This window comes from Poecilia formosa, unplaced genomic scaffold (assembly GCF_000485575.1).
Source record: "Poecilia formosa unplaced genomic scaffold, Poecilia_formosa-5.1.2 Scaffold262, whole genome shotgun sequence".
Lineage (NCBI taxonomy): Eukaryota > Metazoa > Chordata > Actinopteri > Cyprinodontiformes > Poeciliidae > Poecilia > Poecilia formosa.
The window spans coordinates 451,499-469,097 of record NW_006800201.1 but is presented as its reverse complement, the minus strand read 5'-3'; the positions used below and the strand labels follow the sequence as shown (position 1 = coordinate 469,097).

The 17,599-nt window shown below is 36.0% G+C and overlaps 1 protein-coding gene and 1 long non-coding RNA gene across 3 annotated transcripts; one reads left to right on the top strand and one right to left on the bottom strand.

Annotated features, from left to right (window-relative positions):
* Positions 1 to 1,346: 1,346 nt before the first annotated feature.
* Positions 1,347 to 12,374, bottom strand: LOC103150763 (malate dehydrogenase, cytoplasmic). Of its 2 annotated transcripts, XM_016680915.1 has the most exons (10): positions 12,117 to 12,374; positions 11,947 to 12,044; positions 7,765 to 7,863; positions 6,857 to 6,953; positions 5,836 to 6,011; positions 4,722 to 4,844; positions 3,950 to 4,126; positions 3,739 to 3,852; positions 2,619 to 2,708; positions 1,347 to 1,792 (listed from the first exon to the last, which is right to left on the bottom strand). In XM_016680915.1, exons 2-10 carry the CDS (start codon positions 11,998 to 12,000, stop codon positions 1,670 to 1,672), a joined length of 1,053 nt encoding a protein of 350 aa, XP_016536401.1. In that variant the 5' UTR covers positions 12,001 to 12,044; positions 12,117 to 12,374; the 3' UTR covers positions 1,347 to 1,669. The 2 variants fall into 2 exon arrangements, with proteins under 2 accessions (XP_016536401.1, XP_007570557.1); XM_007570495.2 differs by lacking the exons at positions 11,947 to 12,044; positions 12,117 to 12,374 and adding an exon at positions 8,726 to 8,833.
* On the top strand, positions 1,903 to 10,982 carry LOC107838477 (uncharacterized). Its single transcript, XR_001664545.1, has 3 exons — positions 1,903 to 2,146; positions 5,344 to 5,348; positions 10,972 to 10,982. It is a non-coding gene; the product is annotated as an uncharacterized LOC107838477 (long non-coding RNA).
* Positions 12,375 to 17,599: the final 5,225 nt, after the last annotated feature.

Below are 17,599 nucleotides of genomic sequence, written 5' to 3'. Positions count from 1 at the left end.
CTAACGGTAGTGACGTAACGGCAGGAGCTGGAAATCACGGCCGCTATTGGTCGAAGGCGTTCGTCAATGTTTGCCCCGCCCACTGAGGAACTCCATCATAGACATGAATACGACTCGATCACCGATCAAGTCAAAACGAGTTTCTTTTACTTTTATGTTTTCGTCCGGTCAACAGCTAATAAAAGCAAAATATATTTAAGTTATAAAAAAGCACAGAGTTAAAAACAGGTCATAAAAACTCTGGAAATGTAAAAAATGTTATTTGCTTTTTATTATTTTTCTGATCGATATCGACATGTGACTTGATGTTACTGTCAAATTAGTACAGTATGTTAGTAACTTACATTAACTCAGAGGTGGGTAGAGCACCCAAAAAATGTACTCGAGTAAGAGTAGCACTACTTCCTCATATTTTACTCAAGTAAAAGTAAAAAGTAGCCATCCAAGAATTACTCAAGTGAGAGTAAAAAAGTATTTGGTAAGTCTATTCAAGTACTAAGTAACTGATCAAATCATCAATAGTTTAAAATTTAAAAATAACATGAACAGAGGGATCAAAATTTAATTTTTGGTATTTTAAGGATGGACATAATTCATATAAGCAACAAAAAAAACTAATCAGACAATTTTTCCCCCAAAATCAGTTTCTTTTAATAATAAACTTTAACAAAGTTGATTATTATTAGGTATGTGTCTGTTTCTGGTGAATTTTGGCTTAAAACGTTTTTGTTCTTCAAGTAAGAGTAGCAATACTTCATAATAAAATTGCTGAAGTAAAAATAAAAAGTTGCAGTGTGGTAAAAAATACTTTTTTTTCAGATTACTCAAGTAAATGTAATTGAGCAAATGTAAATAGTTACTACTCAACTCTGTTGCATTTACTAGAGTACCTTTTAGAAATAGAAATGTTACTTGGAGTACTTTTTACTTCTACTTGAGTATTAAGTGTCGCCACCTTTACCCGAGTAGTTTCTAGATACTCCACCCACTAAATAAAGAGCAGGTTTTAACCAAAAACAAACACACTACCTCATGTTTGTACACAAACTCTATTGGTTTTTAGTAATCAAGATAAACAATATTATATCCGATTTATATTGAACTTGAAATTATGCCGCCCCCGTGTGGTTGCCGTCGTCTACTGTAAGCAACCGATGAACAAAAGGCTGTTAAAAGTATGTAAAACCGAGTGTGTAAAATACAAAGCATACTATTTGTTTTATGTCAAGTGCTAAACCTTTGAGCTCTTGTTTTAGCTCTGTTTAAAACAAGCAGAGAAGTTTAGGAGCGGGCTGAGGTGCATAGTTGTGAGAGTGATGAGAACTGATGAGGCTGGAGAAAGTTGGTCAGATTTCTTAGTTTTATTGAAGAGAAGATGGTTCGTTACAGTTTCTGCACAGCTAATGTGTGTGTTTTCAGCTACTAACAGAGACTTCTTGGTGTCTTGCACACACACACACACAGGTCAGGCCAGGTTGTGGAGGTTATAGCAGGTTTTCTGGAAACCTGAAGAAGGGGCCAAGTTACACACACACACACACACGCTTCCACACATACTCTCAGAGGTGACACACAGACTCCAGCTCAGATGGTTTAGCAGTGGAGGACATCTTCAGAGGCGAGAACAGCCAGGATGTAAGAGCTGCTGCTGGTCAGCAGGAGGGGACAGTCACTTGGACAGGAAGTCCAGGGCCGTGTCTCGCTCCTCCACCAGCTCTGCTGCTGTGGCGTCCATCTTGGCTCTAGAAAAGTCATTGATGTCGAGACCATCCACTATTTTCCAGGACTTGTTCTGGGAATTAGAACAGAGAAAACACTTTCAGGGTTCGTACACTTATCCGACAGTAAAGTTCAAGTATTTACAAGGCAGGTTTCCAAACTTTTCCAGCACCACACCTTGGAGATAAAAATACAAACAAACTAAAAAACTGTTTCAATTTAACATTTTCTAATCTCATCTATTACTGTCATTAATAATATCTTGTGATAGTATTGTACATTCTACAGAGGGGACAAGGTAAACTAAAATATAACAAACACTTATGTTTTGAATAAAATGCCTCTCTAACACACACCATATAGACCTGACTGATCCAATAAAACTTAAAAAAAAAAAAAAAAAACTGAAAAAGATGGATCTCTCTAAGTAAAAATTATGTCTTTAAAAAAAATTCTCACCAAGTTTTCAGGCATTTAGTAAATAAAAATATTTTTGGTAATTCCAACTGACCTAAAACAAGAGAAATGTGGCCTGATTTATTCAGACTCTATTTATTATCCCTTCATATCTGGTTACAACTGTACATAACGTCTTTCAAATGTAGGTTTTTAAAGAAACATTAGATTGCACTTTATTACAAATTTCAAACATTTTCAAGGATTTCGCAAACCCTGCACTTTGTGTATGATACTTAAAAGTTTTTAAACAAGTGCTTTTCTTTTCACTTAAAAGCCTCAGTTTGACAAAAAGAAACATTTCTCATTCAAGAAGGTTTAAGGTTGTCAGAAAAAAACTGAATATGTTTAGAAATACAGTTGAGTGTCCTAACCCTTTGAAACTGAACAGCCTGATTCCATCAATCGTTCTCATACTGAAATGGTTTTGAGATCCAGCTCACCTTGATCTGGACAGGGAAGGAGTAAATGAGGTCCTCCGGGATGCCGTAGGAGTTTCCAGCAGCATACACACCCATGGAGATGAATTCACCCTGCAGGTCACAAACAGAGAAACTATTTATAGTAGTTTAAACAACAGAGAGTGATGCCAACTATGCTGTATCAAAAACAACTTTAAAAAAGTTTGGCTTCTCATCACAGCCATATTTCACATCTTGAAATTGATACCTGTCTCTTTAAGAAGCTCAAACTCTGCTAAACTCATTTTCAGATTCACAAAAATGCTCTTCATCATGGCTTTTCTAGCATAATGAGCAGTTTGTATAAGCTCAGCAGATTTGCAGTTCCACCAGGTGTTTGCTAATTGCTGTTAGCAAGCGCTTAGGCATGAATGGTTGCTCCGGGAGATTGAAGGGTTCCTCAAACATGCATGAAAGAATCAAAGCAACAAACTTAGTGTGTTTTTGATTAGAGAATAACATTGTAACATGATGTAAATCTAAAAAAAAACCAGTTGATTTTACATAATACTCCTTAAAGATGCAGCCAGAGCTAAAGTGGTTTAAATCAAACATATTCAAGTGTTAGAATGGCCTAGTCGAAATCCAGACCTAAATGCAATTGACAATCTGTGTGAAGATTCAAAATTAATGTTCAGGGAAACTGATTGAGCTTTAAATAATTAGCAAAGACCTGACAAAGATGTTTGATAGACATACTTGTTAATAACTACTAGTATAAAAAAGAAAAACAAAGGTTCTGATTTTTATTTTGAAAAAATGAAAACTAAAAAAAGTTGTTATCCTAAGAGTTCCTGCTGCCGAGAAATGAAAGCAGCATTTTTTTTATTTTATTTATTTCAAACATGGTAGCAGTATTAAAAAAAACAGACATGAACAAGAAATGCAAAACACATATTTTTGTACCACAATAATCTTAACATGCTCAAAAAGGAGTGGGAGTAAAAAAAACAAACTTATTAAGTCCTACCCCATAAACTCATACCATGTTTTCAGATGAACCCTCAAAGATTAATTTTCCATTGTGTCGATTTTTTTCTTCTTCTGGAAATAATGATTTTTGTCAAAGTAACCACTTCCTGTCCTTTCTGCTAACACTGACCTCCTTGGTGCCAAACCAGATGTCCCTCATGTGGTCACAGATGGCCTTGGCAGCCGACATGGCGCTGGACAGTTTCCTCGCCTTGATGACGGCTGCACCTCTCTGCTGCACCGTCTGCAATAAGGAAGGAAAATATTTTAAAAAATAAAGGTATTTTTAAATTGTTTTTTATTTTTATACACCCGTCTTTGACAGGAGGCTGAGTACTCACGGAGATGAAGTCTCCTCTGAGCCAGGCGTCGTTCTTCACAGCTTCGTACGCGGACTTCTCACCGCCGGCAACGTTCACCTTGGCATGGTGGACGTCAGGGTACTGAGTGGAGGAGTGGTTCCCCCAGATGATGACGTTCTTGACCTGGCTGGAGGACACGCCACAACGCATCGCCACCTGCAGGTCAGAGAGATGTACTGTAACTAAGAGGATCATCTTCAATTTTGCAGGGCTATGATTTGTACTAGAAGTTCTTATGATAAACAATAATATTGTTGTAGAACATTAAAAAATTCTCAGAGATAAATGAATTTTAAGTTCCAATGAACATTTAACACTGGAACTGGAAGACATTTTAAATGTCCAGGATAAATAAACAAAACAACAAATAAACTGAATTAAGTCTCTAAACAAAAGGGTTAGTTGAGACCAAAGCACCGGATTGAAGACTTTTGTCATGCAGAAAAAGAGAGAAAAACGATAAATCATGCAAATAGAAATTACTGAGCTTGTTTTAATTGATCATGCAATCATGACTTTCCAAATCTTCTTTCAAATTAGAATCAACACTCATCTCTTATTTGACACACAATGTTTCTGAATTGATTGTTTCTAAACAATTTTAACTTTGCAAATTGGGTCTCCGCCTCTTTAAGAAGCTTCTACGTTTGGTTTCAACTGTATATTCAAGAAGCTAAAGGAAGTCGTTCGGTCCTCGTTTTTTCCAGTGTGCTCATAACCGAGGGCCATCTTCATAAAGTCCTGGACGTACCTGGGAGCACGCTCTGTTGTGGTCCAGTCGGGTCAGGCAGGAGAAGTTCTCTTTTGGGATAGATGGAGCAGACTTGGAGGCAATCAGACAGTTTGTGTTTGCCGGGTTTCCAACCACCAAAACCTGATGGGAAGAATCAAGAATCTCTCTGTGAGTCGGGCAACACCAGTTACACACAGCTGAGAAACAGAGGAGGATTTACAATCATATCAGGAAGTTTCTGTCAAAACCACCAGATAGTCATACTTTAAAAAAAAAAAATCTTGTCAAGTATTTTTGGTTTAGTTTCTAGTGAAAATGTCATATTACACTTGAAATAAGACAACCTACAAATAACTTCTTAGCAAGAAAAATGAGCTTGCTGTATGTCAGTAATACCTTAATAAGTACTTGTTACAATGGCAGTTTATTTCACTTATAACAAGACATTTTCCCGTGTTTTACTGAAATAATCTACTAGTGGAACTTGACCCTTTTCATCAATAAAACTTAGAAAGTTAGAACAAACTGTTAAACTTGTATATTTTTATAGATACAGTGCTGTAAAAAGCACTTGCACCCTTACAAATTCCTACCGTTTTTGTCATTTAAATGTTTTAACCAATATCCGACAGATAACTAGAGTAAGTATAAAGTGCAATATTCATATGCTAAATTAATAAAATCAGCCTGTCTTTGGGTGAGAGTGTAAATAATTAAATGTTTTCCTTCCTGCACAGATTTGCCATTTATCACACTTTGATTTCTGGAGATATTTAACCTGTCTGATGTCACTCAGAAGGTTTTATGACACAAGGTGCTGATTTATTTGCTACAGATTTATAGATTGTAGTAAACTGTGATTTTGTAGCAACATGAAGCTGTGATTGAACACGGATTTAAAGGACAGCAGAAAAAAACTGCTGGCTTTGTGAAAAAAGACTGCAGTTTTTCCTGGTGAAAAAAGCCCACTTCAGCACTTTCATGTCCTGTGTTTGTCAGTAGCAGTATAAACATAATAGAAAAAAAAAACACTTTTCTGGGAAATTGTTCCCTCAAAAAGCAAGCTGAGCTTAGATACCATTATGTAGCTCAATAACACATAATCAAGTCCAAAGGAAGCCGGAGGCGTCACCTTTACGCTCTTCTTGGCATACTTGTCCAAAGCGGATCCCTGAGTCTTAAAGATTGCCACGTTTGCTTTCAGGAGGTCCTTTCTCTCCATTCCCTCCTTCCTGGGCATGGAGCCCACCAAGATGGCGGCATCGATGTCCTTGAAGCCCACCTCCACCTTGTCAGTAGGGATGACATCTGTAGAAAGCAGAGGCAGAAGTTTAGGATTTATGTTATGCATGACATTTTATCTTGCCATGCTGTTTAAATTGCTTTTAAATTGTTTCATGTTATTAAAGGCTCATCTGGGGAAGTGAACTGCAACTTCCCGAGAAGTTGCACTTCTGGTGAAGTGCACTAAGGCTATAAATGTCATAGTGTTCAGTATTTGTTTATACTTTACAATTGTCCATATTCAAATGAAGAAAAAAAGAAAATGTGGGACATGTTAAGTTGCCTGAACTTTTTGATGGAAAAGTAAAGACCTGAATGTATTCTTCTTAATATTCTGATGACTTTCTAGACATACTGTGCTACTTTTTCCTTCAGTCTCAAAGCTAAAAGATCTGAAGACTTCGGAGAAACACCAGTAGGTCTTGGAGATTAATTCCTGCTGCTTCGACTGATCCTAATGATAACATTGGTTTGCCGTTTGCTGACCAAATCCATCTGCTATCAGACTGAACTTCAATCTGTGCTCACTGCTGCTCTGTTCATTGTTGTACCACCACAGCTCTGATTGGCTGCTGCGGTGGCTGAACCAGCATCCAATCAGAAGCCTTGTTTTTGACACTCCTTCCTCCTGTGTGTAGGAGAAGCACTTCTCAAGGACACCACAGAGACTCATTATAACCCACTTGAAAGTAATATGTGTTTCATTGTCCATTTTCTTTGAGAAAACATCATGAAACAAAAGGGATCATATGCATCGTTTGTGATGAAGCGTTTTAGTGTAAGACTCAACAACAGGTATAAAAACCTTCATTAAATAAGATTTTAAAAAGTGTTAGTTTCCTTTTGAGTAGAAAGAGGAAAACACTCACCCATCAGCAGCGGGAGGGCGCAGTCCTGCAGCTCCATGACGACTCCGTCCAGCACAGGCAGCATAGGGGGGATGTCCAGCAGGATCAGGATGATTGGCTGATGATACAACGGAAAATTGATTTTAGGAGGATTTTTCAGACGACAAAGTCAAGAACTAACAGTTCAGGGGTGAAAAGGGTGATCTTAATGTTGGTTTAAATACACACGCTATGACATTCCATCTGGTTCAGAAAAATTTAAACCTTTCCTAAAATTTACGCCACCAAATGTCCTTCATATTCCTCAATGTTTCCTGAAAGACATTTTGACAGAGTTCTCCATCTTGTTAGACTACTTTCTGTATTTAAAGTTAACACCTGACTTTAAACACCGAAAGGGTTTAATTTTTTTTTATTTAGGAGCAAAAAAACAAAAAACAAACAAAACAAAACAAAAAAACAACACTTTCAATTGCACGGCTGTATCTCAGAAACTTGTAAAAAAAATGTAGGTTTTTGTTTTTGCTGAGCTGCAAGGTTACCAACATGATTACATTTTGAGCAAATGGTGCATCAAATACATTCTGAGACAATTTTACAAGGTTGAATTTAAATCCTGAAGCTGATACAGATTATATATTTTCACTGGGTCCTGAGTAGGATCAGTACAACTCTCTGCATCTCCGGCTTATACTTATATTTCTTGGGATTGTTTCTTAAAGTCTTATTTTTCTTTTCCTCCACTACATCATCAAGCCATGCTGCAAGTAAATCAAGAGTATTCTTTCAGTGAACGTACATTATTCATTGTAATTCCATTACATAACAGTAAAGCACTTTGTCCCAGCTGTGCAGTGATTGGGTTCATGGCAAAAGGGGGCCTTCTGCTGCTGCTGAAAGTTATATAATAAAACCTGAATGAAAATTACCTGGTCCTTGCCAAACACATCTCCCTTTGCGATGCTGTACAGCAGGGAGTAGGCAATCTGGCCTGCAGCACCAGTCACCACAACACGAATTGGTTCAGCCTGGAGGGGAAAAAACAAGAGCGGCTCGTTTGAGTAACGGTTACTTAAGAAACATGTTATGGCAGCAGCCTGCATTTCTGTTGTGCACTCGTTGCGTGTGTACATTGTTTTATGAAAGGAGTGTAAGTCTGTAACCGGTTAAACCCTGCTGTGAGGTAGTTTGTTGACAAGGTCATTAACAGCAACTAGCCCTGCAGCAGAGCTCTGTCCTTCACATGAAGGAGACTCGGCCACAAACTCCAGTAAGATCACTGAAAACAACAGAATTTCTTTGCATAAACCTTAAGTTAAATCAACTTTGTTTTTAATTTGATTTGTTTGCTGGCATCTAAGAATTATCTTCACATTCTGCTTTAAAAGACAAAACAGCCAACATGTAATCGTTTTTCAACCGTTAAGATTTGTTAAAATCCACCCTGATGAAGATCGCGCTGATTGGTTAATCCGGCAAAATAAAAATCAAAAGTCCCGATGACGTCATTGTGACGCCTGCGCCACGCCACCCGCCCTGTCCGTGTCAAAGCGGATGAAAATGTATGAAAGCACCGCCGAGCAGCAGCAGCAGCGCTCAGTGTTGAACTAACAAGCACTGCTGTGCCTTGATGCTAACTTTGTGTGTTTACATTCAACCGCAGGCCCTCATTACCGAGATGCTAACTGCGCAACATCCCGGCTAAAGCAGCCCACCAAAACAGAGTAAATCCCACAAATAATATTAGCATTTTAGCATAAAGTGAACAATAAGGTGCGATGCTTCCGCCGTCTACAAAACTACATTTGGATTATTTCGAAAGACGTACGTTGGCAAAGTCTTTATAAGATGATAAAGTGATATTTCTAATCATTAATTTGCTCCTCTTACCATTTCTGCTAAAGGATGAAGTTGCGTTGGCTCAGCTGCTGCTCTCCCTGCTCAGAGTCGGACTGGTAGACGGAGGGGTCACCTCTATCCGTGTATTCTACAGTCAGACGTTGAAGTGACGTTTCCTACGTAAGTAAGGGACTTGTAGTCTTTTTACGATGCTTTTTCACTCTTTCTGACTGCAATTACCTCAAAAAGAACGCAACACCCCATAATGCATTGCTCTGATCAAACCGCGCCCACTTGTGCCACATACAACAGTGAACGATTTTCTGAAAAGACTCCTTTTTTAGAAGACTATTATACCGCAAAGCAGTGACATCTTGTGGCCAACTGAGAAATTACATGATTTTCTTTAAGACATCAGCCTTTAACGCTACAAGAAAGTATTTACGAACAAAATAAGGAAATAAATAAGTCTGTTTCCCTACCATTAATATTTCATTTAAAATAAATTTTCAAGACACAAGCCCATTAGATCCCATTGTCATTTAAGAACCTCTAAGATCTTGAACCTTTGTGACAAAAAAGACCATTTATTACGCTAAGTATTTGAGGAATCGCCTAATCTTAAAATAATAAAATAAAAATATGCAAAGCTACTGAATAAGGTTCAGTAAGGGTTAACTGCAAAAGATTTCAAGATCTTGAAATCAATCCTGCATGTGAGCATGTGAAGCAAAGCCAGCACCGTCCAGTGTTATGCACCCATATTTTACTAAATTATAGTAAAATACAGGCCCAAAAATAAACTTGCTAAGTTTTTTCAGTTCAGTTCAGTGTGTTGCTCTCTCTGCAACACACACACACACACACACACAAAAATGCACTTTTAATCATTTTTATGATATTATTAGATGTTGTCATATGTTTTTCTAAATTGTTTTCAGGAATACCACTTATTCCAGTCCGCACAATATGTAGCAAGTAAAATTATTTAACATCACAAATTCGTGATGCTTTAAATTACTATTTTAATGATTGTGTTGGTGTTATCCACCTTGGGAAATTTACAGTACATAAGAAAATATCTTCACCTAGTGGACGACAATGGAACAAAGTTTTGAAGGGATTTCAGTAATTTACTCCATTTAGTTTAAAACGTGTATAAAAACTGTATTAACCAAAGATACATAAAACTAAGACTTTAAAAAAGACCCAAGGAGGGTTTAAAAAACCATTTTCAGAAATAAGTTACTAATTTTCCATTCTTGTTATTTTCTGATAAATCCTGGTTTAAGTGCTCATTTTTATAACACAATAAGTCCTCATTTGTGTTAAAAAATAAATAAAAGTAACTGATTCATCCCAGGGGAATTCACTTGGTTGAATTAGATGATTACTTTCATTTCAAAATAAAAGTCTCTCCCTCTGCTCCAGGAAGTCTCTTGGGTTAACTGTAAACTTGTTAAGTTGTCAACCTGTTATCTGTAGCTTGGCAGGAGGTAAATCCTTGTAATGAATCCCGTCTGACCTTCTAGAGAATAGGACAACTCTCCTTTTACAAGGAACAGTCAAGAGGTTATTGTCTTAAAGTTATTTTGTACAGTAGATGCTAAAATTAGAAATATGCTTTTTACACTTTGAACTTTGAAACTCTTAAATAAATGCGCTAGTGAGCATTTTTAAATGAGGACCTTAATACAAGGTTCCAGCTCAAAAAGGTTACACGTTTTCATTTCTTGTATTTTTTTATCCACTACTGTGCAAAACCCTCCTCTGAAACCAGACACATTGCATGAAAAACAATGGAGAGAGTGATAAATGTGGCTGATAAATGCTGTTGATTCTTAGAGTACAGCAGCATGCAAGATTTAAATCAATGACTAACTAACAGGAAAACCTGATGACAAGCTGCTGAGGTAACTCATTCTTTGAAATCAGGTGTGCTGAGGCTGGCAAACGTCTAAAAAAAAACATGCAGGATCAGGGCTGGGAGGCACTGCGCAGGAGAGATCAGACAGGGAATCAGGTGGTGTTTCCAGGTAAACTGATGCCAGGGAGTAAGCAGGTCAAGGGCACAGCAGCCATGTTGGATTTTCAAGTTCTGTTTTTAACAAGCTGCTCAAAGCTGCAGCAGCTCAGCAGTGCGAGGAACTGACCGTGGTGCTGATAAGCTGCAGTTTGTTCAGCTGCAAAGCACCGGTAAACACAGAGAAGGCAACCGGAAGTCTGAAAATGTAATTGTCAAAATAAAATTAGATCCGCTCCTGCTGAAGTTAATAGTTCTAGTGGGGTCACTCGAGTTAATTTTCTTTTATTATTAACCTTTATTTGCAAATTAAAACAAAAATAAATAAACAACGAGGTGTTCAGTTTAAACCTTACATCAATTAAATAATTATTTACCTAAATTATGTACCTAAATTAAAATGTTTTCACTGAGCTGCCTGCATAATATACACCAAATAAAGTGTTAATGGTTAATATTTACATACAATCATAATATCAAGTGTTATTAATTTACACAGTATGCCAATAATACATTCAGACTGCTCTAAGAAATCTCACTGTTACTTCATATAAAGATGCTGTTGGCTGCAAAAGAGCATGAGAGAAAAAATGGACTCAACATTTTCAAAAATATTGTGAATTTTAACAATATCTCCATTGCATGACTTTATAAAATCATGTACCTCATGTTTTCACTTGAATAAAGATTAGGTTTGACATACATTCATGTATCCTTAAATGTTTTAATGAAACTATATCTCAGAATTAGTAATTTTAAACAATAAATGCATACCCACAGTAACAATACTTATAATTATAGTTGTTATTACATTTTACGTAAAAATTAACAGTGCATAGCTAATTAAGTTGGCTTTGTTTGCAGACTTTTATTCTGAAATCCGTAAGCGGAAGTTGTTTGATATACATTCTCTGACTTACTGGAGTAAATACTTTATCAAAACCGCAGACTTTGACTTATATTGTTGAATAAATCAGAGATATTTACCTTTATCAAAGCAACAAACGTGTTAGTATGTTTAGAGAGACTTTTTTAATATTTTCATTTTAAAGGCCTAACAAAAATATAGGGCCCTTTGGTGCACCCCTATATTTACCAATGTAGCAAAAGAAAGGAAAAACAAAAAAAGATAAGAGGCAGACACATTTGAGACAGAAACGGTTTTACGTATGAATTATTGTGCCGTGGTGCGTTCAAAGTCGAGTCCGTCCCCCGGTTTTTCTAGGCAGCTGTGCTGCTTTTAGCTCACCTGCTGGGAAACAGCCCGCACCACCAGATACATGGACGTCAGCAGCGTCAGCATGGTCCCGCCGTGTTTTGTTGCCTTCAAACGATAACAGCCGTCCTCTGAAGGAAAAAAAATGGCGGCTTGACCCAACAGAAAGACGGCAGAGTAAAGAGGAAGGTGCGACAGGATACCCCGAGGCGTCCTTAACCGCGCTGCAGTCCGACTTTCACGCCTTCTTGCGTCTCTTACGAGCGGCTCCAACTCACACCTCCGCCCAACCCTACCTGCAGCCCACAAATACGCAGACCCAAAGCGCCGAGCCCAGTCTAGTCGCTTAATAAGATTGTGAGTCCGCAAATAGCCTCTGACCAGGACGCCATGGAGAGTTTCATGCGTGGCACAGGTGTAAATAAAAAGTGTTTGTGGTTGCACAGTAAAACTGGTGTATGAAGGACGTGTGAGTGGGAGTCAGTGACGTCAATGCAGGGGAAAAAGATATGAAGGCTGCTGCAACCCAAAATGCATATTATAGCGTTACATAAGGGCAGTGAGTGGCAGGATACCGCAGAATTAGCTCATTGATGAAAAACAGCAAGAGACAGAACAGAAAAGAAGGATCAGTACCCAGGTGCGTGCACAGAAAGTTCTGCATGGGAAGACCAGGTTGGGGCAACTGCAGGACCAGGCTAAATGATCAGATTACCTAACCAAAGCTCGACTTTCAAACTAATTTTTTTCATTATTATTCCAGTAAAAGCCAATAACTGGCCAAACCTGAATTGGAAAATGTTGTTTGGGAATAAGGTGAAAACAGGAACGTGCTTCCGGTTAGTGGATGATGACATCAACGCCGTCCTCACATCTTCTGCCTGTGAGGCTTCTGAGGAGACAAATAGATGAGCATTTCCCAATAAAGTTGCCCACTCTCCCATCTTTAAAAAACACTAAACATAAAAACATAACTGGATGGGTTTTTAAAATGTTTTCCATGATTCAGGAATGTACAGCCATATTCAATAAATTAAAATTTGCATTCAAATGAGGTCTTTTTGAAAAATAACCTTTTAACAAATATTAAATAAACCCAGATTTATGTGTTTTAATGGTGCAATATTCTGATTTTAAATGTCATACTTTCATTTGTAAGTGGAAAATCTTTATAATTAATAGAAATAAAGGCTTTTTAACATCTATCTATGTGTAATTAGTCTATATAATGTGTTTCACTTAGAAATAAAGGGTGCGTTCACACTGCAGCCTGAATAACTCAGTGAAGGATGGCACTTCAGGACAAAAATGTTGTGTTGGAATTTTTAATATTCATTTCAGGTAAGTCTTGATTGAATTATTAATCTCTGTGTTACTCCTGTTTCTGTAAGATTGTCACACTAAATGGTAAATATACTGAATATATTAAGTACTTTTCTCATCATACTGACCACTCAAAGCACTTTATGCCATGAGAACTGACTTACATGAAAATGGTTTGCACATGCTAAACTGAATGTGAGAACTTATAAGCTGAGGTGAAGTAGAAATGCTTGCTGGATTTAGAAGAATTAAGCATAAATATAAAAAAAAACAGTTTCACATGAACTTTGTTGCAGAAATATGGAGGAATGTTTATTTGATGTGGTGAAATGCAAAAAAAAAAGTTGGAGTTAAAATAAAAATACTGAAATCTCAACATTTTGAGAATTTTGTTTTATGAACCTCATCCAAAAATGAGCTCTGGTTGTAGCCTGAAATTGTAATAATTATGATGAAATGTATGTAAAAAGCTCCTAACCCTCCCACCACCAGGTTCTGAGAGACAATCAGAAAGAAATCATCTCAGGTAAAAACTAACATTTAACATCACTATTAAAAGTTACAGAAATAGTAAAGCAGTTAGTGATAAAAAAATATGTCCAGTAACTACCATCTGCACATTTTAATTCAATAAGCAAAGTTAATTTAACACGTTTGAATTTTAAATCAAACACTTTGTTTGGTTTTTGACAAGTTAATCAGAAACTGATCATCTTCTTGTGTTTGTCAGTCACTCTTCTGATTGTTTTAAACTTTTTTCTGTTTCAGTGAAAAATAAACGAGGATTTGTGGAGCTTATTAAGACGCAGCTTCAATGACCAACCTTGGCAAAATCCTACCTCTTAAATAAGATATTCTGGAGTAAAATTTCAAACAACATTTTCTTGTAAATCTGTTAACATATGGATGTTATCAGATATAACAGAATATCTGTACCACTGTCATTTATATTTATTTTAATGTCTATGAATGACTGCTATCTGTATTTGATATTATATTTGATTAATAAAACTGTGACTGAAGTTGCCACATGATCAGATTATTATTGTTGTGTCTGTACCAGTAACAAACTGCAGAAAAAGACCATTAAAAGTTCAATAAGTATTTTTTTAACTTGATATTGTGAGTAAAATAATAGAGAAATGTGGCTTTTTAACCAGGTGAGGGTAGTTTTTTTTCTTCATATTGTGAAATGATTATTTGGATTAAATTGCAGTATTAAGTTAAAACTCACAATTCAAGATTAATAAACTTAAAAAAAAACAATGTTTAGACAACTTGTCTCTTGTTGTTAAATCAACTTCATGAACTTTAATTTTTGAGTTAAAACCAAAACAATTTTCTTGTGACTTAAATTACATTTTCAAGGTAGCAGGTGGACTTTCATTTTCAAGTTGAACCAACTTCAAATGTTTTACAGTGCACCTAGAATCACCAGGACACAAGGAAAAAAATCTGAACTTGCAGCGCCCCCTTATGGAAGGTCAGAAAATCCAACCAGAACTTCATAAACTTCATCTAATTGATTGTTTCCAAACCTAAAATCTATCGGTTTATCTAATGTGCTTATAAGCTATTCACCACAATTAACAATAACAATTTTAATAAAATTTAAAAAAAGAAAATATATTTTTAACTGTGATTATCCAGTTAGTGACAGTGCATAGCAGCATTGTGAGTCAGAAACCAGGATCTCCACTTATGTAAATTAAAAGGAAAAAATGACTCAGTCATGGTCTAACATTTAGTTACATTTCCACAATGAATAAATAGAAACCAAATAAAAACCCAAAAGTTAGTTTGTCGTCAGCTGACAAATCACAACAGCAAACATTTCACTGTCTGGCCCAGTGCTTTACATTGATATCTGCTTTATTGTGCTACAATAAAACACAGTTCAGGCCACACATTGCTCTGCTGCCACACCCCACCACACACCTTTGTTTTCTGCCTTTGTGAGACTCTCTGCCCTGGATAAGAATAAACCTGGACTTTCGGCTGGAGGACAGGAATCAGTCTGTGAACAATGAGGATCCATTTTCACATGGAATTTTCCTGCAGCTACACGATAAAAAGCAAACTGGGACACAGCGGCTGGTGCCAAATTAAACCCTGATACCCTGAATAAGTCAGAAATATTAAGGACAGGGGCAGCAGAAGATCAGGTGGGGTAAAATGAGCATAAGATGACATCAGGCCAGGCTGGTTATTCGAAAGAAGACATTTTAAATCAAAGTTTTTGCATTTTAATATGAAATCATTTTCTAAAAATTCCATTTGATCTGAAGAAAGTAAAATATTTTCTGTAACATATAAAATAATGTGATAATAAACTTCATATTAATATATTTACTACAATAAAAAGGGGAACTTTAATGGCGTTTTATGGTCAAATCTGAGGTGTTTGAATTTTAGATGAATAAAAGAAAAAAGTTTTATATTTGCAAAGATTTATATTTGTTTTTTTTTTTATTATAGCCATTGTGTTTTTATTTACTTTGCAATTTGCGGTTGTGCTTTTGTCTGGTTTGCGATGAGCTGCATGTATTTTTGCGGCTAAGGAATAAAGATGGAGATTTTTCATAATACAAACATCTTTTAATAGTAACCAAAACCTGCAGGAACATTTAAAAAGACTAAATTTAAACATAAAACAAACACAACAATAATTTTTACTCAGTTAATAAAAAAAAGCATCAGGAATTTAAAGGGAAATTAAAAATATTTCCTCAGATATTTGTTCTAGATGTTGCTGGCTGTGTTCGCAGGAATGATCTTCTGTAGCAGTCAGTGTTACAATGAATCTTGAGAAGCCTCTGACTGAAGACATCCTGTCAGACACAGTTTTATGAAGATGATAACCAGTTTTGCGTGTAATTTTCTTAATTTTATGAACGATCCTCATTTGCATCATCATCTTTAAAGCGTCCAGAACAGAACCAGACAAAACAACACAAATGGCGGACGTCTGTTTGCTGCTCTCCTGATTATTTGGCATTTTAGAACAAAATCTCCTTATTTGTATGACATTTATAAAGACACACAGGCCTGGCAGGCACACTGTAGTTTCCAGTGTGATTTAATCTGCTCATGGAGAGTTTTTCTTTTGTTTTACAGTGTTTTCTTTTTTGTTGTGCAAGCCCAGTTTTCTTTTGAGTCTGATTCTTCAGTCTCAGCAGATTATGGCAGAAGATATTGGATTCTCGAGAACAAACTTATAGAAGATACATGACCAATGTTACCGATCAAATTAAAACACTTAAATGGAAAAACATGCTTTTTAAAATGCCAAGTAATAATAATAAGTATTTACTTAAGATATACAAACACTTATAAACTATTTGTAAGATATTTTAATGGCTTTCTTATTTTTTTAAAAATTACAAAAAAGTGCAGAATTATTTAATGTGTATAACAGAATCTATACACATAGATTATTGATAAAGCAGCAGAAAGAGAAGAGATGAATCTAGAAAGTTGTTTCTACATTTGTTGGTTATTTTGATCTAAAAAGTTAATCATCCATTTGCTTTGAACTATATTTTCAAATTTCTAATAATTCTTCATGGAATTATTTCTAATAATCTTTTTTAGGATTGCCATGGTGATATAAAGAAAACATAAACAAAACATAAACCATTGGGAGTGGACAAAGCAGGATTGCTTGTGTCAATATTGCCGCTAACCAGTATCTGACTTATCAGTGCTTCTTGCATCTATATGAGATTGAATGGAAGATAAGGCATAATAACTCAGACAGTATCTATTATGAACAATGTTGATTTTCTGCCACACACGGCCACATCCCAGCTGCTGACAAAAGCTGGTCAGCAGGGTTTTAGGACCAGATGAAACACAGGACACTTCCAGCGGCCGTTGTAGACTACATTTACCAGGGGTGTGTTTTTTCATGAGGACACAGAACAAAATAAAACTAAAATATTGAGCAATGTTTAATTGTTTTGGTGAACCACAGAGTCAAAGAGACGCAAAAGTGATTTAACAGATAAAAACTGTGATTGTTTTAAATGCTTGAGGATAATGTCCTGTTCACACTGAATGTTTCTGAGCTGAATTCATTGTGATTTTTAATAAAGTTCATTATCAGATTATACATTTTGTTCATGCAATTTGAAACAAGAATTTAAATTATTATAAAGTAAAATAAATTGTTATTTTAACTTGATATTGAAGTAAAATAATAGAGAAATGTGGCTCTTTAGTAGTTTCATGCATATTGTGAAATAATTATTTGGTTTAAATTGCAGCATTAAGTTAAAACTCACAATTTAAGATGAATGAACTTAAAAAACAACATTTAGACAACTTGTCTCTTGTTGTTAAATCAACTTCATGAACTTTA

What these genes read in the sequence shown, in the direction of transcription:
- LOC103150763 (XM_016680915.1), bottom strand. Translation starts at nt 12,000, where the DNA reads ATGCTGACGCTGCTGACGTCCATGTATCTGGTGGTGCGGGCTGTTTCC. An exon ending in CGCCCTCCCGCTGCTGATGG is followed by an intron (nt 6,012 to 6,856) that starts GTGAGTGTTTTC and finishes TGCTTTCTACAG; the next exon opens with ATGTCATCCCTACTGACAAG. An exon ending in ACAACAGAGCGTGCTCCCAG is followed by an intron (nt 4,127 to 4,721) that starts GTACGTCCAGGA and finishes TCTGACCTGCAG; the next exon opens with GTGGCGATGCGTTGTGGCGT.